The 18,817-nt window shown below is 46.3% G+C and overlaps 2 protein-coding genes across 10 annotated transcripts in view; one reads left to right on the forward strand and one right to left on the reverse strand.

Moving 5' to 3' along the window:
- G3BP2 (G3BP stress granule assembly factor 2) overlaps window positions 1-2,952 on the reverse strand; it is a 28,261-nt gene extending 25,309 nt beyond the window's left edge. For 2 of the 3 annotated variants that reach the window (XM_040555643.1, XM_040555642.1), the window contains exon 1: window positions 2,847-2,952. Coding sequence is in view for 1 of the 3 variants with exons in the window: in XM_040555641.1 (XP_040411575.1) it covers window positions 2,135-2,143 (9 nt within the window). In the remaining 2 variants the exon portion in view is untranslated. Of the gene's footprint in view, window positions 1-2,134; window positions 2,438-2,846 lie in introns of those variants that run through there. The other variant, XM_040555641.1, reaches the window with a different exon arrangement.
- A 1,153-nt stretch (window positions 2,953-4,105) lies between these two features.
- USO1 (USO1 vesicle transport factor) overlaps window positions 4,106-18,817 on the forward strand; it is a 33,392-nt gene continuing 18,680 nt past the window's right edge. For 4 of the 7 annotated variants that reach the window (XM_040555633.1, XM_040555634.1, XM_040555638.1 and 1 more), the window contains exons 1-9: window positions 4,106-4,255; window positions 4,334-4,420; window positions 4,497-4,561; window positions 10,785-10,864; window positions 12,379-12,390; window positions 15,868-15,968; window positions 16,862-16,964; window positions 17,118-17,173; window positions 17,826-17,946. In XM_040555633.1, the coding sequence (XP_040411567.1) occupies window positions 4,190-4,255; window positions 4,334-4,420; window positions 4,497-4,561; window positions 10,785-10,864; window positions 12,379-12,390; window positions 15,868-15,968; window positions 16,862-16,964; window positions 17,118-17,173; window positions 17,826-17,946 (691 nt within the window). In that variant the 5' untranslated portion in view covers window positions 4,106-4,189. The remainder of the gene's footprint in view (window positions 4,256-4,333; window positions 4,421-4,496; window positions 4,562-10,784; window positions 10,865-12,378; window positions 12,391-15,867; window positions 15,969-16,861; window positions 16,965-17,117; window positions 17,174-17,825; window positions 17,947-18,817) is intronic. The other 3 variants (XM_040555635.1, XM_040555640.1, XM_040555639.1) reach the window with 1 other exon arrangement.

The raw sequence follows: 18,817 nt of genomic DNA on the forward strand, positions 1-18,817 counted from the left end.
AATAAAAATCAACAAACCTACCACTCACCAGTCGGTGCAGGAAGGCAGCAGCAATTGGCTTCTCAAATACTGAAGGCCACCAAGTGCTGGGTAGTCAAAATGTCCACCAGCATGCATCTTGCCCACGTGAGCTCTCTCACATTAGTGAAACCTTTTTTTCCCCAAAACAAATGCAAGTTTTCTGTTATTCCCTTAGAGGAATTATTGAATGATTATTTTTTTTTTGGTTTATTGACATCCAAGTCTCATCCTCCAAACTCTGACTACAGCAATTCTTCCGTGACTACAGGCACCTGGCTACCAAGCTACAGTTTCACACCAACCTGTTACAGCATGGTTTATTCTTAAATCCAGGCTCCTGCAGCTTGTGTCAAGGCCAAATAATGCCTTACAAGGGTGTGCTTGCTACTGGGATCCACGTGAGATCCTACTACTGTAACAGGTTGAATTGGGCTCCAGAAGCAAACCGCAGCTCACAGTCCGAGCTGGGGCATCTGCAATAAAAGGCCTGCGAGGCTAGCAGGTATTCCGCGCTCGATGGAAACAAGCGGCAACTACACCAAAAAAATACTGAAAGAGCAAGTGAAAGTCCCCAGCAACCCAGTTCATTACCGAAACCACCTTCTTTTGTTCGTGCTCTGCAAGGTAAGTGCTCAGATCATCATCTGTCTGCAAGCGAGGGCCAGCAAACCCGCATAATCTCAGAGAATCACATTGCTTTATGATCTCCTTTACCTAATCCAATCCCATCTGAATTGGCTGAGCCCCAAGGCACAACATACAGTTCTTTCAAATCAAGCTGTTCTGTGGCAGTTTTTTTTTTTTTTTTTTTGAGAAGAGCTTAATGGCCCCATGTATTTTAGGTACGCGAGTACCACAGGGGACCAGTACCTGGGCAGCTGAGCTGTGTCCTCCAGGAGCTGACACCCACCTGCAGGACAGCCACAGGAATCGCAGGCAGTGGCACCACCTTTGTGGGGAAACCACGCCGCATCTCCCTGGGTGCTGCCATCCAGTGCCTTTTTTCTGGGCTCTCCGCAGATACACCAATTAGTCTGACACGTTAGTCCTTTCACGTGCTCCCTAAATTGCAATGCACTTCTTCGTTTGTCAAATACTCTCAAAAGAAATGACATCCAGTGTCACAACTGCTACAATGAGAAGGAAGAATCAAATCCAACACTGCGTGTTAAGATGCTGTTTCTTCAGCATGTTTTCAGCACTGTAAGATACTCTTTAAGCGTGGCTGTAGATGCATAATTTGAAACCTCGGTTCCATACAGAAAAACATTTTATCCATAAGGACACCAGCGGATAAGTAGATTGAATGGTCGGCTCATTCCGTTTTCTCTCCAGTTTAAGCTTCACTATCACAGAAGATTTTATTCTGCTAATGAAAAATTCATATGATACAGATCATACTTCTCCACAGCGAGCCAAAATCTGCCAATTAGAATATTATAAGAACATTTCAAATGGTAAACAGGGATTATGTCTCTTGAACCCAAGCTACCAGAGTCCAGAACAAGTTTGGGAGCAAGATGTTCCCGCAGGAATGAGAAAGCTTTCCTGATGCAGGTATGGCCCTGCAGGCATACTTACACACAGCGAACACATAATGCATTGGTAATGACAAATGAACTTCTAAAACAACGTCGGTTTGTCAGTAATAACACCTCCTCAGGTAAGAAGGCAAGCTGACAAAGCCATACCCAGTCAGAGCGCTATGATAACGCAGCTGTCCTCCTGTCAGGGACTCACGTGTACATCAGAGAGCTTGCTCCATGTTACTTCAGTCGACAACTGCCACACAGCACCGAGTAGGGCAGCGTGGCCTACACTGCAGCGAAACCATCCCAGTAAGTTGGTCACCGATCTCCTTCTGCTACTGCTCCCTAATTAAAGCTATACATAAGAGAAATGAGAAAACCCTGAGATAGAAGATGTGCTTTATATTAGAAAGAAAAGCTTGCTAAGGGAAATCATCTTTCCCCCTGTACTCCTCCATCAGATCACAGGTCAAAGAACACCGAGCTGGCTTTAAGTGCACCGGTTACACATAAGTAGCCTACCTGCACAAGAATTGAGCTACGAACAAAATAATGTACTCCATTTCTCAACGGATCAAAAATACCTTTGGCATCTTCACGCTTCTTTCTGTAACACAGCAGAACGCTTGCACACTGAACTTGAAGCACCTACAACACACAGAGGGCTCAGGAACTGCCAAACCCACACAGGAGACCGCAATCAGGAATGCTACAAAATGAAGTCAATCTTCCTAGTTGGAAGTGAGCCATCATCTCATCTTCCCTCACCCTCTGCTGTGTCAGTTCTTTCACGCAGCGGTGCTGGGCACAAAGCTCAAGGAAGGTAAAACCTTTGTCAGGGGGCTGCTCCTGTGCCCCCACGCTGGAGCTGCAGTGACCTTTACTTTGGTCCTCGGAGGTTACGAGGAACAGCAGTAAAACGAGAAGAGCTGACAGAAGACCTCCATGCACCTAGGTGTGGGGAGCGAGGCCGCCTGCCCAGCACCAGCCCCGTTACGGGTGCCACCGGCAGCTGCCCTGCGGACAGACAGCAGAGCACGCCCAAGCCCGGCGCCGGGCGGCTTTTACCTCAGCTGCCGTACCCATTTCTCCCAGAAGCCCCTCGGGGGGCCGAGGATGGAGGCCCCGGTGATTCACCGGCCCCCTGAGGGCTCCCCTCGCTCCTCCGCCAAGGTGACGGCGAACAACCCCTCCGCCCCGTTCCCCTCAGCCGCTGCTCCCCCGCTCCCCTCAGCGCCGCGACCGTTACATCCCCCGCTTCCCCCCCCTCTCCCCCTCCCCAACGGCCGCGCTCACCCGTGGGCAGGGGCTCGGCGCGCGGGGCGGGCTGCGGGTCCCGCCCGGGGCCTGCTGGGCGCTGACGGGAGCGGGGCGGCGGCGGCGGGGGCGGCACGGCCGGGCGGGGGAGGGAGGGGAGGGGCCGGGCGGGGCGGCCGGGGCTCCCGTGCGCGCGGGCCTGGGCGCTGCGCGCGTGCGTCACCGGAGGGGAGGGGGCGGCCGCGCGTGCGCCGCGCCGCCCGGCCCCGCCAATCCCCGGCGGTGACGTACGGGGTGGGGGGGGAAGCGGCCGTTGCGCGGGCGCGAGGGCGGCCGTCGGCGGTTGGAGCCCTCCCCTCAGCTACCCCCCCTCCAGCAGCACGGCGCTACCCGAGTTTTATTGATTTATTTTCCCGTTACTGTGAATTTACAGCCTCCTTGGGGGCTGGCGTGTTGCCCTGTCCCGGCGCTCCCCGTCCCACGGGGCCGGCTTTCCACGCTCACCCACCGAGGCTGTGGGGCTCGAGTCCCGGTGCCTCCAGCAGCGCTCCCCCGAGGCGGTGCTGTGCGGGTGGGAAACGCTAAAATAAAGAGTTGGGCGTGCTGCACAAAACGCGCCGTTCTTATTTTCTTGGAGGGGGATGGCATCTCCTCACGTCCAACCCGGGCATCCCCCATCCGTTCTGTTCTTCCATGGGGAAGGGCAGGGTCGTTTCTTAGCCTCTACGGCATCCAGAAGCATTTTAGTTAGGGAAACTTCTGGCGTTCTTGTCATTTCTCTTTTTTTCTCTCCCTTTTCAACCTCTTTTTTTGCTAATAGGCAACCGACTGACCTAGCACTCCAGAAATTCAAAAAAGGTCAGAAATTTGAGAAGTTCGCGGCCGGAAACGAGCTGGCCCCAGCTCCGTTTTGCCGAGCCGCCTTCCCGCCGGCAAGGGGAAAGAGGGAAGCGGTGCGAGTCACGGCAAGGCAGCTCCGGGCCAGCTCCTGCCCCCAAGCCGGCCGGCGCTGGGTATGCCCTGGCTCTTGCACTGCTGCCACGGACGCTTTCCTGAACAACGCCTGGCTCACTGACCAGGAAACCTCACGGCTCCCCCGCTACCCAGCACGACGCGGCCCCCATGCACCCCGACCCAGGGCACAGCGGCGCAGCACGAGCCTCCTCGCGGCGGAGGGGGCGGAGCACGCACAGACCCCGCCCGCCACGGGCGCGGCCCCGCCCTCCGCCGGCCACGTCGGCGCCACGTCGCGGCGCAGGCGCGGCGGCCGCTTCCGTGGCGGGGGCGGCGGCGGCGGCGGCGGGGCCGGGACCGGGGCTGGGGCCGGGGCCGGGAGCAGAGGCGGGCGGGCCGGGGCCGGGGCCGGGGCCGGCGGCGGGGCCATGAACTTCTTGCGGGGCGTCATGGGCGGCCCCAGCGCCGGGCCGCAGCCGTCGGGCGCCGAGACGGTGAGGCGGGGAGGGCTGGGGCGCGGTGCCGCGGCGGTGCGGTGGCGGTGCGGTGACGGTGCCTCCTCGCTCCCGCAGATCCAGAAGCTGTGCGACCGGGTGGCCTCCTCCACGCTGCTGGACGACCGGCGGGACGCCGTGCGCGCCCTCAAGTCGCTGTCCAAGGCGAGTGGCGGCGGGGCCGGGCGGGCCGGGGGCGCGCCGTGCCGGGCGGGGGCTGACGGCTCGTTGTGTCCCGCAGAAATACCGGCTGGAGGTCGGCATCCAGGCCATGGAGCACCTCGTGCGCGTCCTGCAGACCGACCGGTAAGCGCCGCGGCCTGCCCGGCGGGGGGACGGCCTGACACCACAGCGGGAGCTGGGCTGCTGGGGGCTCTTCGCGTGTGGTAACGCCTGGTGGGGGAAAGCTCCGGCAGGGCGTGCTTGGGGTGGGCGGCACGGGGCTGGGGGGCCAGCAGGAGGGCTGTAGGGTCGGCAGTCCCAGCTGAGGTCCTGGGAGGTGACAGCCCTGCAGCAACTTGCCCAGAGAGGGCGTGGAGTCTTCTCCGGCAATATTCAGAACCCACCTGGAGGCCGTCCTGCATCGTGTTCTGTAGGCAATCCTACTTGGTTGGACTGGATGATCTTCAGAGGTCCCTTCTAACCTCAGCCATTCTGTGTAAGGTGCATCTTTGTGCTGCTTCTGAGTGCCCAGTTTCTGCTACAGGTGGCATTAGTAAAAGGTGAACCCAATGCTACAGTATTAGTTAAAAAAGCTTTTGAAACAACTCACGTCAGCCTGAGATGGGACAAAAAGCGAAGTGGGTAGAATTAAGAGTAAATTAACAAAGTCAGCAAATGTGTTTTTTTGACTTATGTGTATGTTGTTAAATGAATGGGTAGAATAGTTCTGTCACTGGGAATATTATTTGAAGTGTTCAAATAGGAGATGTGGGCCCCCCTCATGTTGAATGACCTGCTGTTACAATGCTAGTCTCAGTGCTTTATAAGGATTAGAATATATCGTTTATGCAATGTAGAACTTGGTTATCTTGGCTATGTTTTCTTTCTGAAGTTGCTTGCACTGATAGCAGTCGCGTGTTGCAACTTCAAAGCTGTTGGCAGGGCTCTGATTAACCCTCAAACCTTGCATACTCCTAGCTGTTAGGCAGGTGTATTGTAACATGCTTTCAGTCTGGGCTTGAATGTAAAACTTGTTTTTTTAAAAAAGGCAGTCAGAAGGGATATGTGGGATATGTGCATGCCCACACACCAGAAGCAGCAGTGTCTTCTGATGTCAAGACAAGAATTAAGTAGCGATTCAGGGTCTAGAAGGAGGTCTCAGGGATCTAAGTGACAGTGGCATCTTGCTCTGCTTAAGCGTACAGGACAAGAAAGCCTTTTGTGCTCACCCGAAGGCTGCTGGTGGCCCTGCTTACCAGGCAGGTTGTGAAGAAGGTTTAGGGCTGCTGTCTAAACAAGTCTATGCTAGAGTTAAAATCCCACGTGTGGGCTACATGCAGCTTAAATGATGGAAACAGTACAAGGGAGGTAGCAGGAGCAACAGTCACCCCAAGGGGAAGCCCTTAAAAAAAAATGAGGTCAAGGAGCCTGGTTCATCCACTTATCTGCTGTTCAGGCCAGATTTGAACTTGGAGAAGGGGGGCGGGGCTCCACTGATCTCCTTTTCTTTGAGATGCTAAAAGAGAACTTGGCTGGGCATCAACTTGGAGCTTTTCTGGGCTTTTTTCACCTCCACTTGCCCCTTCAGAATTCGTGTGTACTGGAGCTCTGTTCAGGTGCATTGTGTGACTCAGCAGCTCAAAAACCAGTAGGTACATCTTTGTGTCTTGGGTCTTTAGATGAAAAAACACTGGCTTCCACAAAAAGTTCCTAGATTAATTTCCTATGGCATGATGTTGGTGGACGGGTGCATCAGCTGGCCTGTATGTTGTGGCTTGTTTTAGAGACATGTGGCTATAGGCTGTGTGTTGATGGTGTGTGCTGGGGTGGTGTGAGCGCACTGTTTGGTAGCAGTGATAGTAGAGCAGAGGCTTTGGGGGCTCTTGCTGTGGGAGTACAAGTGGCTGCCAGCTGATCTGCATGGAGGGTTGATAAATGAGTCGCAGGCTCAGCTGTCAGGGTGGTGTCTTGTGGGGAACAGCTGGCGTGCTGTCATCCTCATGTGAGGGGCCACCCCTGGGTGTGATCCGTGATGGACCTTTGCAGTGCCCACTTGAGCTGCCCTGAAGCTTTCTGCAGAAGTGAAAAATGCCCATTTCTTCCTCCTGGCCTCCTCAGTTTTCTTTCTTTTTTTTTTTTTTTTTTTTTTGCATTGCAGCTGTTTAAGATTTTTTAAGAAGCAAGCCAACTTTTCAGAAAACAGAAGTCTGTGATTGACTCAAATGGCCCTCTCACATGTCACTGCATTGATGTAACTCACTCGCACGTGCTGGTCCTGTACCTTGACTGGCTGCTGTGAAGTTCAAGTTTACAGAAGGTCCAGAAATATGATTAGTAATATGAAAGGAGCAGGGAAAACAGTATGTTGAATCTTCTATTCCTTTATTTTTTTCCTCTGTTGCTTAGCTTTAGAAGGGTATGCTTTTTTAGTGATCGTTAGGTTGCCCTGAAGATGGGTGAGGGAACTCTGGAGGTGCAGGTTATTTGCTGGGAAGCTGCTGATGGCTGTTGCCTCACTACCAGGAGATATTACTGATCGGCCAGTTGTCTCAGATGTATGCCTGCAGCTGCTATGTTTTTCTTGCATCAAAATATGATCCTAGCCCATGGGATTTTCCTGTTAGTTTTCAGTTGAGTAGAAGTGGGTCTTGCTTGAGTTTTATCAGCTGAGGCTCTTTTTTTTTTTTTCCCTGGTCTTTTTTGCAGGGGTGGGGTGTTTGGGTGGAAGGAATTTGGGGGAAGGAGCCAGCAACAGGCAGGGGTCACTGAAACAGCGGAGTCTGCCTTGCTGGAGTGCATAACAGCAGTATGGAAAAACTGAAGCAACTTTTCTGATAAGAAATGATTTTTTCCTAATGCAAATAAGTGCACTGTGCAATTGTGATCTAATGGAAAAGTTGTTTGGATTAAAGACCTTTTCAGTCAAGTATAGCAGCACAACAGTTACCTGTTATTTGTGTAGAGCTGGAGTAAAAGCAGGAACATCTTTCATCTCCAGTGCATCTTTTTGTTGTGGTGGATCAATTGCTCCTTCCCTTGAAACTTGATGTGATAAGCACATGGACTGCACCAGCTATGTAGCAGTTTTTCTTTGATTTTCTGCCTCATCTCTGTGCTGCTCATTGCCTTGTCAATTGCCTCTTAGCTCTGTTCAACTTCAAGTCATGCCCCTGTGTTCCTCATTGTGAAGTTGATATGGCAGGAAAAGTAAGAAAGATAGATTTACAGCTTCATCTCCTAATTTCCTTAGGAAAAGGTCCTGGTTTGCATGGCTGTGTGGAAGTGCTGGGTACTTCTTTCTTCCTTTTCTTACTCCTCTTCAGATCTTTCATGGCTGCTTCTGGCAGCTTCCATTTTTTTTTTCAGCCTTTATCTAGAATAGAGATAAACTCCTTTTCTCTTTTAAGTAGACAAGATGCACTACCTGTTACACTGTTTCCTTGTAGATTGCCTTAAGCTCCATCTCCTGCCTGGGCTGAGATACGTGTGTTGAAACTTGCTCTACAGAAAACTGACTTCTTTCACTAGGTTTTCAGCTACGTATATCAGCCATCCTGCAGCCTGAAAAGACTCCTGAGTCAGCCTGAAAATGTTCCAGACTTTTATACAAACCAGTGTTCTTTGGCCATATGTTCATTTTGTAATATGAAGAAGGAACTGCGATCTACTGGAGGACCTTTCCTTCTCTTTGCTGGCTGTCTGCATATTGCCACATCACACCAGGGATTATTTTGAAAAAAGCCTGGCATGGGCTGTAGCACTGATCAGCACCACTTAACTGTTGGTGTAGAGGAAGGCAGAAGAGCAAAAAATTAACTTGATCTTAGACTCATTTTATTCTATTTATATAAAATAAGAATTTTAAAATTTACTTGTGGCAGTTGTAGTAGTTAAAAACTTAATATGAACCTGAGAGACGGAATTTGTTTGCTTAAGGTACAGACTTCAGTTGCTTTGTACTCGTATTTCCAAATTTTCAGAGTTGTGTTATGCTTTTAATTGAAGCTTTTGTAAGAAGTAATGTTGCTTGTTAGTCCTTTGATCACTCTTCCATGAGCTGAGTTTTCAGGGTTAAAAAAATTACCTTCATTTCCAGGTGTGCTATCATTGATGACATGATAGAAATACTCAGCTATTTCATACTTTACTTGACAGGATAGATCATGCTTGGAAGAGGAGGTAAAAGCTTTTTGAGGCGCCCTACCTGGGCAGCACAATATGTGGATACTTTCACTTCCATATGACTCTTCTCTGCTATTGTTTGTGAACTCGAGGAGTGCTGACTTGCCATTTCGGTCAAATTCCACATAAAAGCACCACTAGCAGCAGGAGGATGCCCCAGGTGGCTTACGCTGGATTGTTGCATTTCAGAAAGACTGCGTCTTTTATGGATGTGTGAGAGACTGGAAATCTTTTTCTTGGCTGAAGACTTTCACTACAGAGCAAAAATTGCACAGCTTCGGTCTGAACAGAATAATCAAGAAAATACTGTTGTGTGTGATGAAGACCAGATGGAAGCGAGGCAGTGAATCGCAAAGATACGGTGCTGCTGTCCTCATTTTGTGATGTGTTCTTCTTTCAACAAGAAAAACAAGGCCAGCTTTTTCCATATGCACATAAAATTTGGTTATTCTTTTGTAGCAGCTCTGAATTTCCTGGGAGAGGAAAGGAAAAGCGAGGCTGAGACTTTTTTTTTTCCCAAAAGTCTTCAGGAAGTCACTTTTATGTGTTTTTCAGACATGGAATTGTTTCAGTTACATGAAAAGGAAACCACAGGCTTTGTAATACTGTGTTGAACTAAAATTACATTAAAGGTAAAGGGGGAAACATGCAGTTGGGAAATCTGATCATACCTGCAGGACGGGAAGGTTTACATAGACTAAAAGCTTCTTTCATTTGTTTTGACTTAGATTTTGGCAGATTTTTGTAATTGTTGCTTCCGTTACAGCACAGCTTAAACACAGGTGGTGAGTTGTGTGACACTGAGGGGAAAAAAAAAGAAGTACACGTGTCCGCCTAGACAACGAGCAGGGCAAGGATTCAACTCAAAACCCAATGTGAAGGGACAAACTATGCTGAGGCGTGATAACTGCTAGTTTTGGATTTAGTGTGTCATAAAGGGAGGTGAGTTGTCACTCTGAGAGCCTACTCAAGCCCTTGCTGTAGTGATGCAAGAAAGGTAGGGGTGGGTTGCTCCATTCTGTCTTCTCAAAGCTGGTGGATCACCTTAAGGCAGCTCTGCTTTTTGGCTGTAATAGCAGCTGTAAGTTTGTCATCTTTAATTAGTGGTCTAGCAGAGGTAGCTGGCCTCAATTAGGGCTTGGCTCTTAATGCTGCTGGTTGGACAGGTTGTTTTGGGGGTTTGCTGTGAACTGGCCTAGTAGCTTCCTGAAATATGAATGAGTCTTCAGTGGTGTGGAATCCTCACCTTGTATGCCTTGGAGATTAGTGAAAGCAAAGGCTTAAAAGTTTGAATGACAGGTCTTAGTTTTGACAGCGTGCTCTTCCAACGCTTGGCCAAGACGTGAAAATAGCTGCTAGGTTTGTCCTTACATTCTCTGAGGTGCCTTCCTTTATGTGTGGTGGTGATTCTTAACCAAAAATGGTTACACGTCCCTTTTGCCACCAAATCGTTGCACTGTGTGTTTCAGCAGAGGATTTAAGGATAGTTCAGGCTTTGTAAAGAAGAAAAAGCAAGTCCCTGTTAAAGCAGAGCTTAGAAGGAAAAGTGTGTTGGTGTAAGTGGGCAAACTGATGCCTGGGGGTTAGATAGGCGGCCCAGCAGCTTCCTTGTAATGTTAGGAGTTTGAGAACTCCTAATAACTGGGTCTAGTGAGTCAATGACCCTGGGACTGGCCTGTCTGGGAGATGGCACAGCTATTACTGCATTCAAGTGGAAATTGTTTGGCCCCTGGTTCTTGCTGACACGGTGGTGGGGAGGGTCTTCTTGTGATGGTGCTGAAGCTTGTCTGCAACTCCTCTGGGTGACTTGCTGTCAAGGGAGCTGAGTCCCTACCCGAGGTTTCTCCTGGCACACTGGAGGAGCAGGTTGGAAGGGGTGACTCAGGTGGTGGGAGACATGCTCACCGTGAAGCTTCCTGTGGTTGTCTTGTGTCACCAGACTTTGTGGATGTGGCCACCTCAGGGAGTGGAACAGGCAAAGGGAGTTTGACTCCATTTAAGGGACTGGGAAGCTCATGGTTGGTAAAAACATGGCATTATACGATACCCATCCATGTCAATTCTCTCTTGCGATAGTGCTGTAAAGGCAACTGCCTGAGCAGAAAACCAACATTGTAAACAAGAAATTGTAAGAGAAGTTGCAAATAAATACATCATTAAAGCAAAGTGGTTCTTTTATTCGCAGTTCAGATTCTGAAATAATTGGCTATGCTTTGGACACTCTCTACAATGTAATATCGAATGACCTAGAAGAGGAAGAACAAGGTAAGCTCTTGATGGTGATAGTTGTATTAACTGGGGGGTGCTTTCCTTGCTGGTTTTGTTCAAGTTATGAACAGTAACAATATCCAGTTTACTAATATGTAGACTTGCTTTATTGCATAGCTGTTAAGACAATGTGAAGAAAATCTGTTGACGCAGCTTGCACTAAAGTAATACTGGATCCCTTGCTGATCTTAAAATCAATGTTACGTGAACAGCACCCAGGTTGTATTTTTTCTAGTTTGTAAATATCGCCAGGTCATTCTCTGCTATTGGTAAAGGACAGTTCGGACTGTTACTGTCAAATAGGACTCTTTTTTTCTGAGGACTTAACGATACCAAGAGATAAAGTCTCAGGTGCCTTTGATAAGGTGGATATAGTAAGTGTGAAAATCTTGCTTGCCAGCCCTGTTACGGTATTTTACGAAAAGACTTCCCAAGATAATTAGACTTAGAAACACAGTTGACAGTTATGTTGTGGAACTTATTTTCTGAGGCTCGTTATGCTAGTACCTTCAAGGTGAGGGCAGCACATAGATTGACTAGGTCTACACAGTTAGCCAATGCTTTGATATTTTGTGGTTGCTGCGCCTCCAGCCTTTATTTTATTTGTTGGTCAGCCACCAAATCTGGTCTGAAAGGCCAATGAAATGATAGCAGCCATGAAAAGTAACTCCTTATTTTACAAAAACTTTGGTACTCTGACAAAAATGACAGTAGTAACCCAAATTAGGCTTGAGCAAGGAGAATGGCGTTAAAACTGAATAGATGTGCTGGATCCAAGAGAGCCAGATGTTCTGGCAAACAAAATAGCTGCTGATCATAACGAGTTCAGGCTCTTGAATGGTGCTGAGGGCAGGATGATCCAAGCTCCCTCATCTTTAGCCTCATGGACATGTGCAGAGAATAGGGATGGGGTCTGGCTGAGGGCTGTGCAAGCGCTAGCTTGGGAGGAGGCTTCCATCAGGGAACAACATCAGGTGCTGAGCTTGTGTGTGTTTCCTCCCTTAACAACTGATAAATATCCTGTTGGGAAGCAGGTGAGGATTGTCCAATATGCATGCATTTCTGCCAGTATGTTTGCATCACATTATGTCCTTCTGAGGTACCTTCAGCAATGTGTTGTCTCTTACCTGAGGAGGCTGCAAGAGATCTGTAAGCTGAAATCCTTTGTGTGATGCATTACTCTCAACTTTCTCTGAAGTTGGCAGTTAGCTTTACTTGCCCTTCTTTTCCCTGCTCGTGGTAGCAGCCTTCATTCTTGACTCAACAAGAATGTTAATAGCAGTCTTAAGAAGAGGAAAGAATTGACAAATCTGAGTTCTGTATGTGAGATGATCAGTGTTGCGAAGGGTACAGGGTGGTTCCGTACAGATGCCTGAAGGAGTGATTTGCCACAGAAATGAGGATGGCTGCCTTGGAAATCTGAGCTTGTGCTACTGTTGGTTGTGCTGTTTGAAAAACTATTCAACTTGTGAACCTTTCTCTTTCTCTTTTTCTTTGATCTGCATTGACAGATGATTCTGAAGGTAAAAACCCTTTTACTTGTATAAATATGGCACTTGATAGATGTAGTTGCTACTCACACCCGTAACACACTCCGCAGTTTAAAAAGGACACTGTAAAGACTTGCATTAAAGTTGAGTGCATTTTGTGTTCTGCTCTGAAGTACAAATTTGCTTTGGAGCTGAAGTGGCTTCCCAATGTACTATTTCATGTGATCTGGGCATGTTGAATGCTGGCAGACTTGTAATATAGTAAGTAAGATAGTAATAAATTCTTGTTTGGGATGTCATGAAAGTGCAGCATCAGTTCTGGTAGGGTTTGAATGGGAAGAAGGGTGTGCAGAGTTTTTTGTTTTCAAGAAGCCCTGAAGTTTGACACAAATCCTTCACAGTGTCTCTTTTAAGCGATGCATGTTAAAAATAGTGTTCATCTCTGCCATAAGTTCACCACTAACACTTATTCTTCCTTATTTCTTAAACTTTTTATTAAAATGCACTTCATGTGTTGATTTAAAGATGAAATTCTAATTGATAGTGCTGGATATTGGTGCATCTTTAAAAGATAAAAAATGGAAACTTCTCATTTGAGCCACATCCATGTAGATTTTTAAGAGCAATCTTAAGTATAATTCTGGAAACAGCAAGAGCTTAAAAAACAAATACCATTCCCCCGTCGTCTTAGAAGAATCAAAAACATGCTGAACTAGAACCAAGCTTTTGGAATAAAAGTAGATCTCTGGCAAGCTAGTAAGAGGCTGTGTAAGTTGTGTATACTGATGACTGCTGTTTTTTTTTCTTCTTGCCTTAGCACCCAGAACTTGTGCAAGGATAAGGGTTGGGATTAGCAAGAATCCAGAGTTCAAACCCTTGCTATTTGTAGCTGAGCGTGGCTGGAGGAGGAGATGAGCAGTCATGGCCTGTGGCAAATTCCAAGTGAAATGTTTTCATCTAAGCCTGTATTTTAAATAAAGGGGAAAAAAGTTCAGGTTTATGCTTTGCGTTGTTTGCAGCAAGCTACAGTGTGCACAATCCATATATGACTCCTCAGCTCAGTTGCACTACTCTACATTAGCAAGTTTGGCAACTGCACTTGTGTGGATTTGGTTTGCCTGTTGTTTTTTTTATTCATGCACTGTGGGAGTGGCCCAGACGTGATAAGCCCCCTCCTCTTCAGAGAGGGCCGTATCAGATGTACTTGCATTTTGCTAGATGTCAGGGCTAGAGTTACTCTTGCATGTGATTTGTCTTCCCTTTTGCTACCTTCTGTATTTCATAGTTTGTCCTCTTAAAAATTTGCAGCAGATTGGTGCTGCTTCTCTGTCCCTCATGTAAACTACCTACCAATATCAGCCTCATTAGGAGGATTATAACTAGACTGTGTTAAAGGAATGATCAGCTTCAGTCTGATTACTCTAAGGCCACATAAAAAAAGGCGTCTTAACTGTACAGAAATCCTTAAAAATAGATGTTATAATAAACTCAGCTTGCAATGTATGATGGTAAGGAACAGTTTCAACTTGAAGGAAATTGGCTTGACTGAATTAAATTTTTTTCTTGGTGTCAGTCCAAGAAAATAGATAGTCCTTTGATTTCTGTGTTTTGGTGTGCCCCTAACAAGGTACAGAGTTTCAAGATTATTTGTGGTCTTTGACCCTATTTATAGGTGCTTGGTTGCCAGCGATTGGTGGCTGTGAATCTTACAGTTAAGTGAAAGGAAAAAAAAATCCTTGCTTTCCCTTCCATTACCCAAATCAGACATTTAGATTTGGTCAGAAATTGTGGCTTTACTGTGTTTTGTTTTTTTTTCCTGTGCTTTATGCTTCGAGCCATTCTTGTGCCTGTGGTTTCATCAGCTGGCATGGGATGGTGTTGCAGTGCTGAATGTATGTGTGTGGTTGGTAGGGTAACCTGGTTTAGAAGATGAGTGGCAGTGCTTGTGTTTCTGATGTGTTCTGATGTGTTTCTGGTCTGTCCTACAGGCACATGGGACAGAGGCAGGGCTGATGGCAGTACGCTCTGCGGGACAGGAGTTGCTTTGAGGTTACGGAGAAAGGAGGAACAATGAAGGAAATTGTACAGGAGATGTGTGGGGAGAGAAGCTTTGTAGGGAGAAGTGTGCTCAGCCAGAGCGGGGAATGTGAGTGGCTGTGTTGTATTGCTCCCCCTGTGGCTGACTAATGTGCATTTAGCCCCTTGGTTTGTCATGTTGCTTTGAGAAACCTCATAGAAACACAGCTGAGCAAGGAACTGATGTGATTTTTCAACTCAATGAGATACTGATTTCTTAGAGGTGGCCACAGGTGTTACAGAACTGAATTCCCATCCCTCTTGAGTAGGACTTGATTTGGACTACTGCTAGGTTGCTCAACTACCTTGGCTGAAAAGCTCCAGTCCCAGAAACTGTATTGGAGCTGAAAATACCTTCTCCTCCTGTCCAAAATGAAAACAATCTGAAGCTACTTTTGAATTAAAATTGCAGTTCCTCAATTTGTCAGTGGAAGTTCATTAACTGTGCCAGCCAGTAGTGCCTAAATAAGATGGTTTTGTGAGATAGTTTTGTAAATTGCCGCTCAGACTGGAAAACCAGCAGTGGGGCAGAGATGTAGTTTGCATATTTTCCGTTGTCTTGTGGGATACTTTTGCTTATTATCCATTTATGCAACAATGATTAAATAATTCTGTAAGACTGAATTGATCCACTCCTTTGATTTTGCACAACTGGAGGGTAAATGGAATGACGCTTGATTTTCTTTGTGAAATTAATTTAGATGCCAAGGCTGGGAGGTTTTGATACTTATCTCTTTCACAATTATTCTCTCTTCCTGATGTTTAAGTCTTGTCTAACTGCGATGTCAAAATAAGTAACTGAGGTGCTTGGATTGTTTAGCTTTAGATGGTTTGGAGTAGATGATCTTCAGAGGTCCCTCCAGCCTTGGCCTTCTGTGATTCTGTGGCTTACTTTCTCCACTACTCTCTTTTGAAGCTTCTTGGCATGAAATATACGTGACCCTTGCAAAAAGGTGAAAGGTGAAGAATCCTGTACCAGTTTAGTTGAGCTTTGTGGAAATGTTGAGTCTTTCTGCTCCTCCTGTGCTGCGAGGGCTCTTCCTTTGTCTGAATTCTTTGGTCCCATAGAATTGTTTGGTTTTATCTGAAACAGGTGACTGTCGGTCTGAGAACTGTGAATGTGGATGTGATCAATGGGAAGAGGATTTTTTTTATATTTATACTGGATTAGGTTTCTGTTTGGTAGATTGTTCCTTCCTTGATTTTAAAATAGCTCTCAATAAAAATTGTTTAAAGTGGCCTAAGCTGCTGCTTTTTTTTTGTGCACAGCTTGTGGCTGTGTTTGTTTTTGAAAATTATTTAAACTTATTAACACTGTATCAGTGATCAAAAGCTTGTTTGTCACCCTTGGCTCTATTTTAGTGAGAATAAAAATACAACTAACCAAAGTTATTCTGTTCATGTGTTGTAATACATTGTTTTTGACTATTACAGAAGAAAACTCACCTAAACAAGTTGATGATTTGGGAAGTCAGTTCACAGAGATATTCATTAAACAGCAAGAAAACGTCACTCTCTTGCTGACACTTGTGGAGGTAAGTAACAGCTTGGTGCTGGGAATACTGGAGGATATGTAGTGTTGCACAGTGAGGTTACCTTAATGCATGTTTTCACCTTTCCATGGAAGCATGTGTCAAATGTCAAGTGCCTGGCTGCCTAGCAAGTTTGGGGTTGGAAATGAGTAAAGTCTATGACCTGGATGAAAGCCATTTGTTCCAACCTTAAAGCAAGATACCACTGAAAATGAGGAGGGGATGCTGAGGAAGGGATGATGTACATTCAGTCTTCACCTGTAACTTGGTACAGAGTTAAAATAATACTTGTCATCTAAATCGGTGATTCAGTGGGTGACTTCAAGGTGATGCCTTAAAACCATAAGGATTAGAAGTACAGAAAGCTCTGTGTGGTGACTCAGTTGAGATGTAGGCCGAGTCACCAGCTCTTGAGTTTAAGCTGACCTGGGGAGCCCAAAGGTTTGGTGGTGGTGGTCAAAGCCTATGTGTGGACTCATTAGTTGTTGAGCTTTCTCTTTCTTTCAAGATCCTACTTTAACAGAAGTTGTTGTTGTTTGGGAATGGAGAGAAGATAGAAAAGAGCCAAAGGCATTGCTTTTTTTTCCAAAATTTCTGAGTAACATGGGCTGATGCCATGAGGGTTGGACTGTCTGTTTTAAAAAGAAGAAATAGCTAGGAAAGCAACCCCTGAGGGGAGGGAGGGAAGGAAACTGCTGGGACTTCATCTTGCTTGTATAATAAAATCAAGAACCAGTGTTCTGATTTGTTGGCCATGTGTTGTAATACGATGAATGAAAAAAGAAATGGACAGGAGATTAAATCCCTTGCCAGTTTTGTCTGTTCATAACTGTTATCTCCAAGAGGAAGTGGAATACTGAGGAATTTATTACTTAATTACTTCTCTATCTTTGCAGGAATTTGACTTCCATGTTCGTTGGCCTGGAGTGAAACTACTTACATCACTTTTAAAGCAGCAAGGACCTCAGGTGCAGCAGATAATTCTTGTCAGTCCTATGGGTGAGTGCTTCAGTTGTTTGCGTGTGAACTTCAGCTTGGAAGCTCACCAAACAGAAGGCAGAGAGCTAGAGCTGTTTTGAGTGAGGTGTTATCAAGACCTCTAGCAAGAAAAGAACTGCACCTTTTATGCTTGTTTTTGTGTACTTCTTGCAGGTGTTTCTAGACTCATGGATTTACTAGCAGACTCGAGGGAAGTTATACGAAATGATGTAAGTATAGAACAGAGGCTGTTGATTCTCTTCATAATTAGCAACTGTCAACTGCGTGAACTGCTTAGGATTTGTGCAGAATTTGGATTAAGTTACATGAATGCATGTGAGGGAAGCATCATGGTTATTAATTAAAAATACTTGAGTCTTCCCTTGAGTCAGGTGGTTTCTGCATGTCTTGCCACAAATCAGATAATGAAGGCAAGCTGTTACTGTGTATTTGCAAGCATCAAGTGTTGTATTCCTATTGTGTTAGCTGATCTTTCTCTTGGCCTTCTGTCAGGTTCAATTGTCTTTTTCCTCTTTACTCATCAGACAGCAGAAAGCTCAAATTACTTAGTACAGAAGAGATGAGGTGTCTTACAAGTTTACTCTTTGTTCTTGTGTATAGCCACTTAGCATCCTTTTTGGCAGTGTTGTGCTTCTCTTTTCAAGTGTGGTGAAGCATGTGGTAAATACTGGGTGATGTCCATGCTGGGTTTGGTTACCTGTGCCAAAATGCAGGGGATGTGCAATTCTGTTCTCTGATCCTGGCCAGGGCTTATGCTGCTCTTTTAGCATTCCTCTGAGAGCTGTGACTTGTGACAAGTGATGTTCTTCAGTAAACTTCAGTAAAACTAAGTTTAATCACTTCTTCCCTCTATCTGCCAAGGGAGTCTTGCTGTTACAGCAACTGACAAAAAGTAATGCAGCCATACAGAAGATTGTTGCCTTTGAAAATGCCTTTGAGAGACTTCTGGATATCATAACAGAAGAAGGGAACAGTGATGGAGGTACAGAAGTGTCTAAGGCTCTTTTCATAGTTGTTCCTTCTGTTTTTACACAAGTTAATGGGTGACTGTTTAAAGGTTGATGTGAGTGTGCAATTGGAGCTTGTTAAACGGTTCAAAGGATCAAAACACATACCTGGGTTGTAACAAATTAAGCAGAAACAGGAGCAAGTAGGCAAGTTTTTAGCATATTTTGAAATCTAGCTTTGAGATACTTGAGTTAAAATAACAGCTAATTTCTATGGGCATGTGTGCCTAAGTGTTTGTTCATGTTTGGTTTACATTTGTGAGTGCATGTACTTGGGCAGTGTCCTCTTCTGTCACTTACTAAGTTGAGCGTCGGCATTCCTCCTGCAAAATCCTTGGATGCTTGGAAGTAACAACTTGCTGTGTATCTTCAGCATTGCTGGTGACTTCAGTTTCCTGGTCAGCTCCTAGGCAAATCATTTACCTGGGGGGGGGAAGGATAAGAAAAAGAATGAGCAGAAATGATGCAGCACTTAGGTACTTTCTTTGTTTCTCTTGGCAACTTGAGTTTACCACCAGCTGCAGTTTGCTGCAGGATCTAGTTGAGTAAAAAGATGACCTTCCTGCAAGCTGCAGGAGCAGTTAACATACTGCTGCTCTCCCAGCAGAGCTATTCCAGGTATGTTGGCGTGGAAGGATTAAGCAATCCTTTAATTTAAAGCTGCTATTTTTAGGCAGCTAATAATTTTAGGGGACTTGGTATGTAAACTCCCGTGTGCCAAGAATTGTTGCTTTTCTCCTTCTTACATGTGTGTTCCTCTTGCCTGTGGCCCTGCTGAGGGCTGGATTACCAGCTGTGGCTCGGCAGTGGGAGTGGGAAGGGGGGAATGTGACAGCTGCTCTCTGG

Source organism: Cygnus olor, chromosome 4, assembly GCF_009769625.2.
Source record: "Cygnus olor isolate bCygOlo1 chromosome 4, bCygOlo1.pri.v2, whole genome shotgun sequence".
Taxonomy (NCBI): Eukaryota; Metazoa; Chordata; class Aves; order Anseriformes; family Anatidae; genus Cygnus; species Cygnus olor.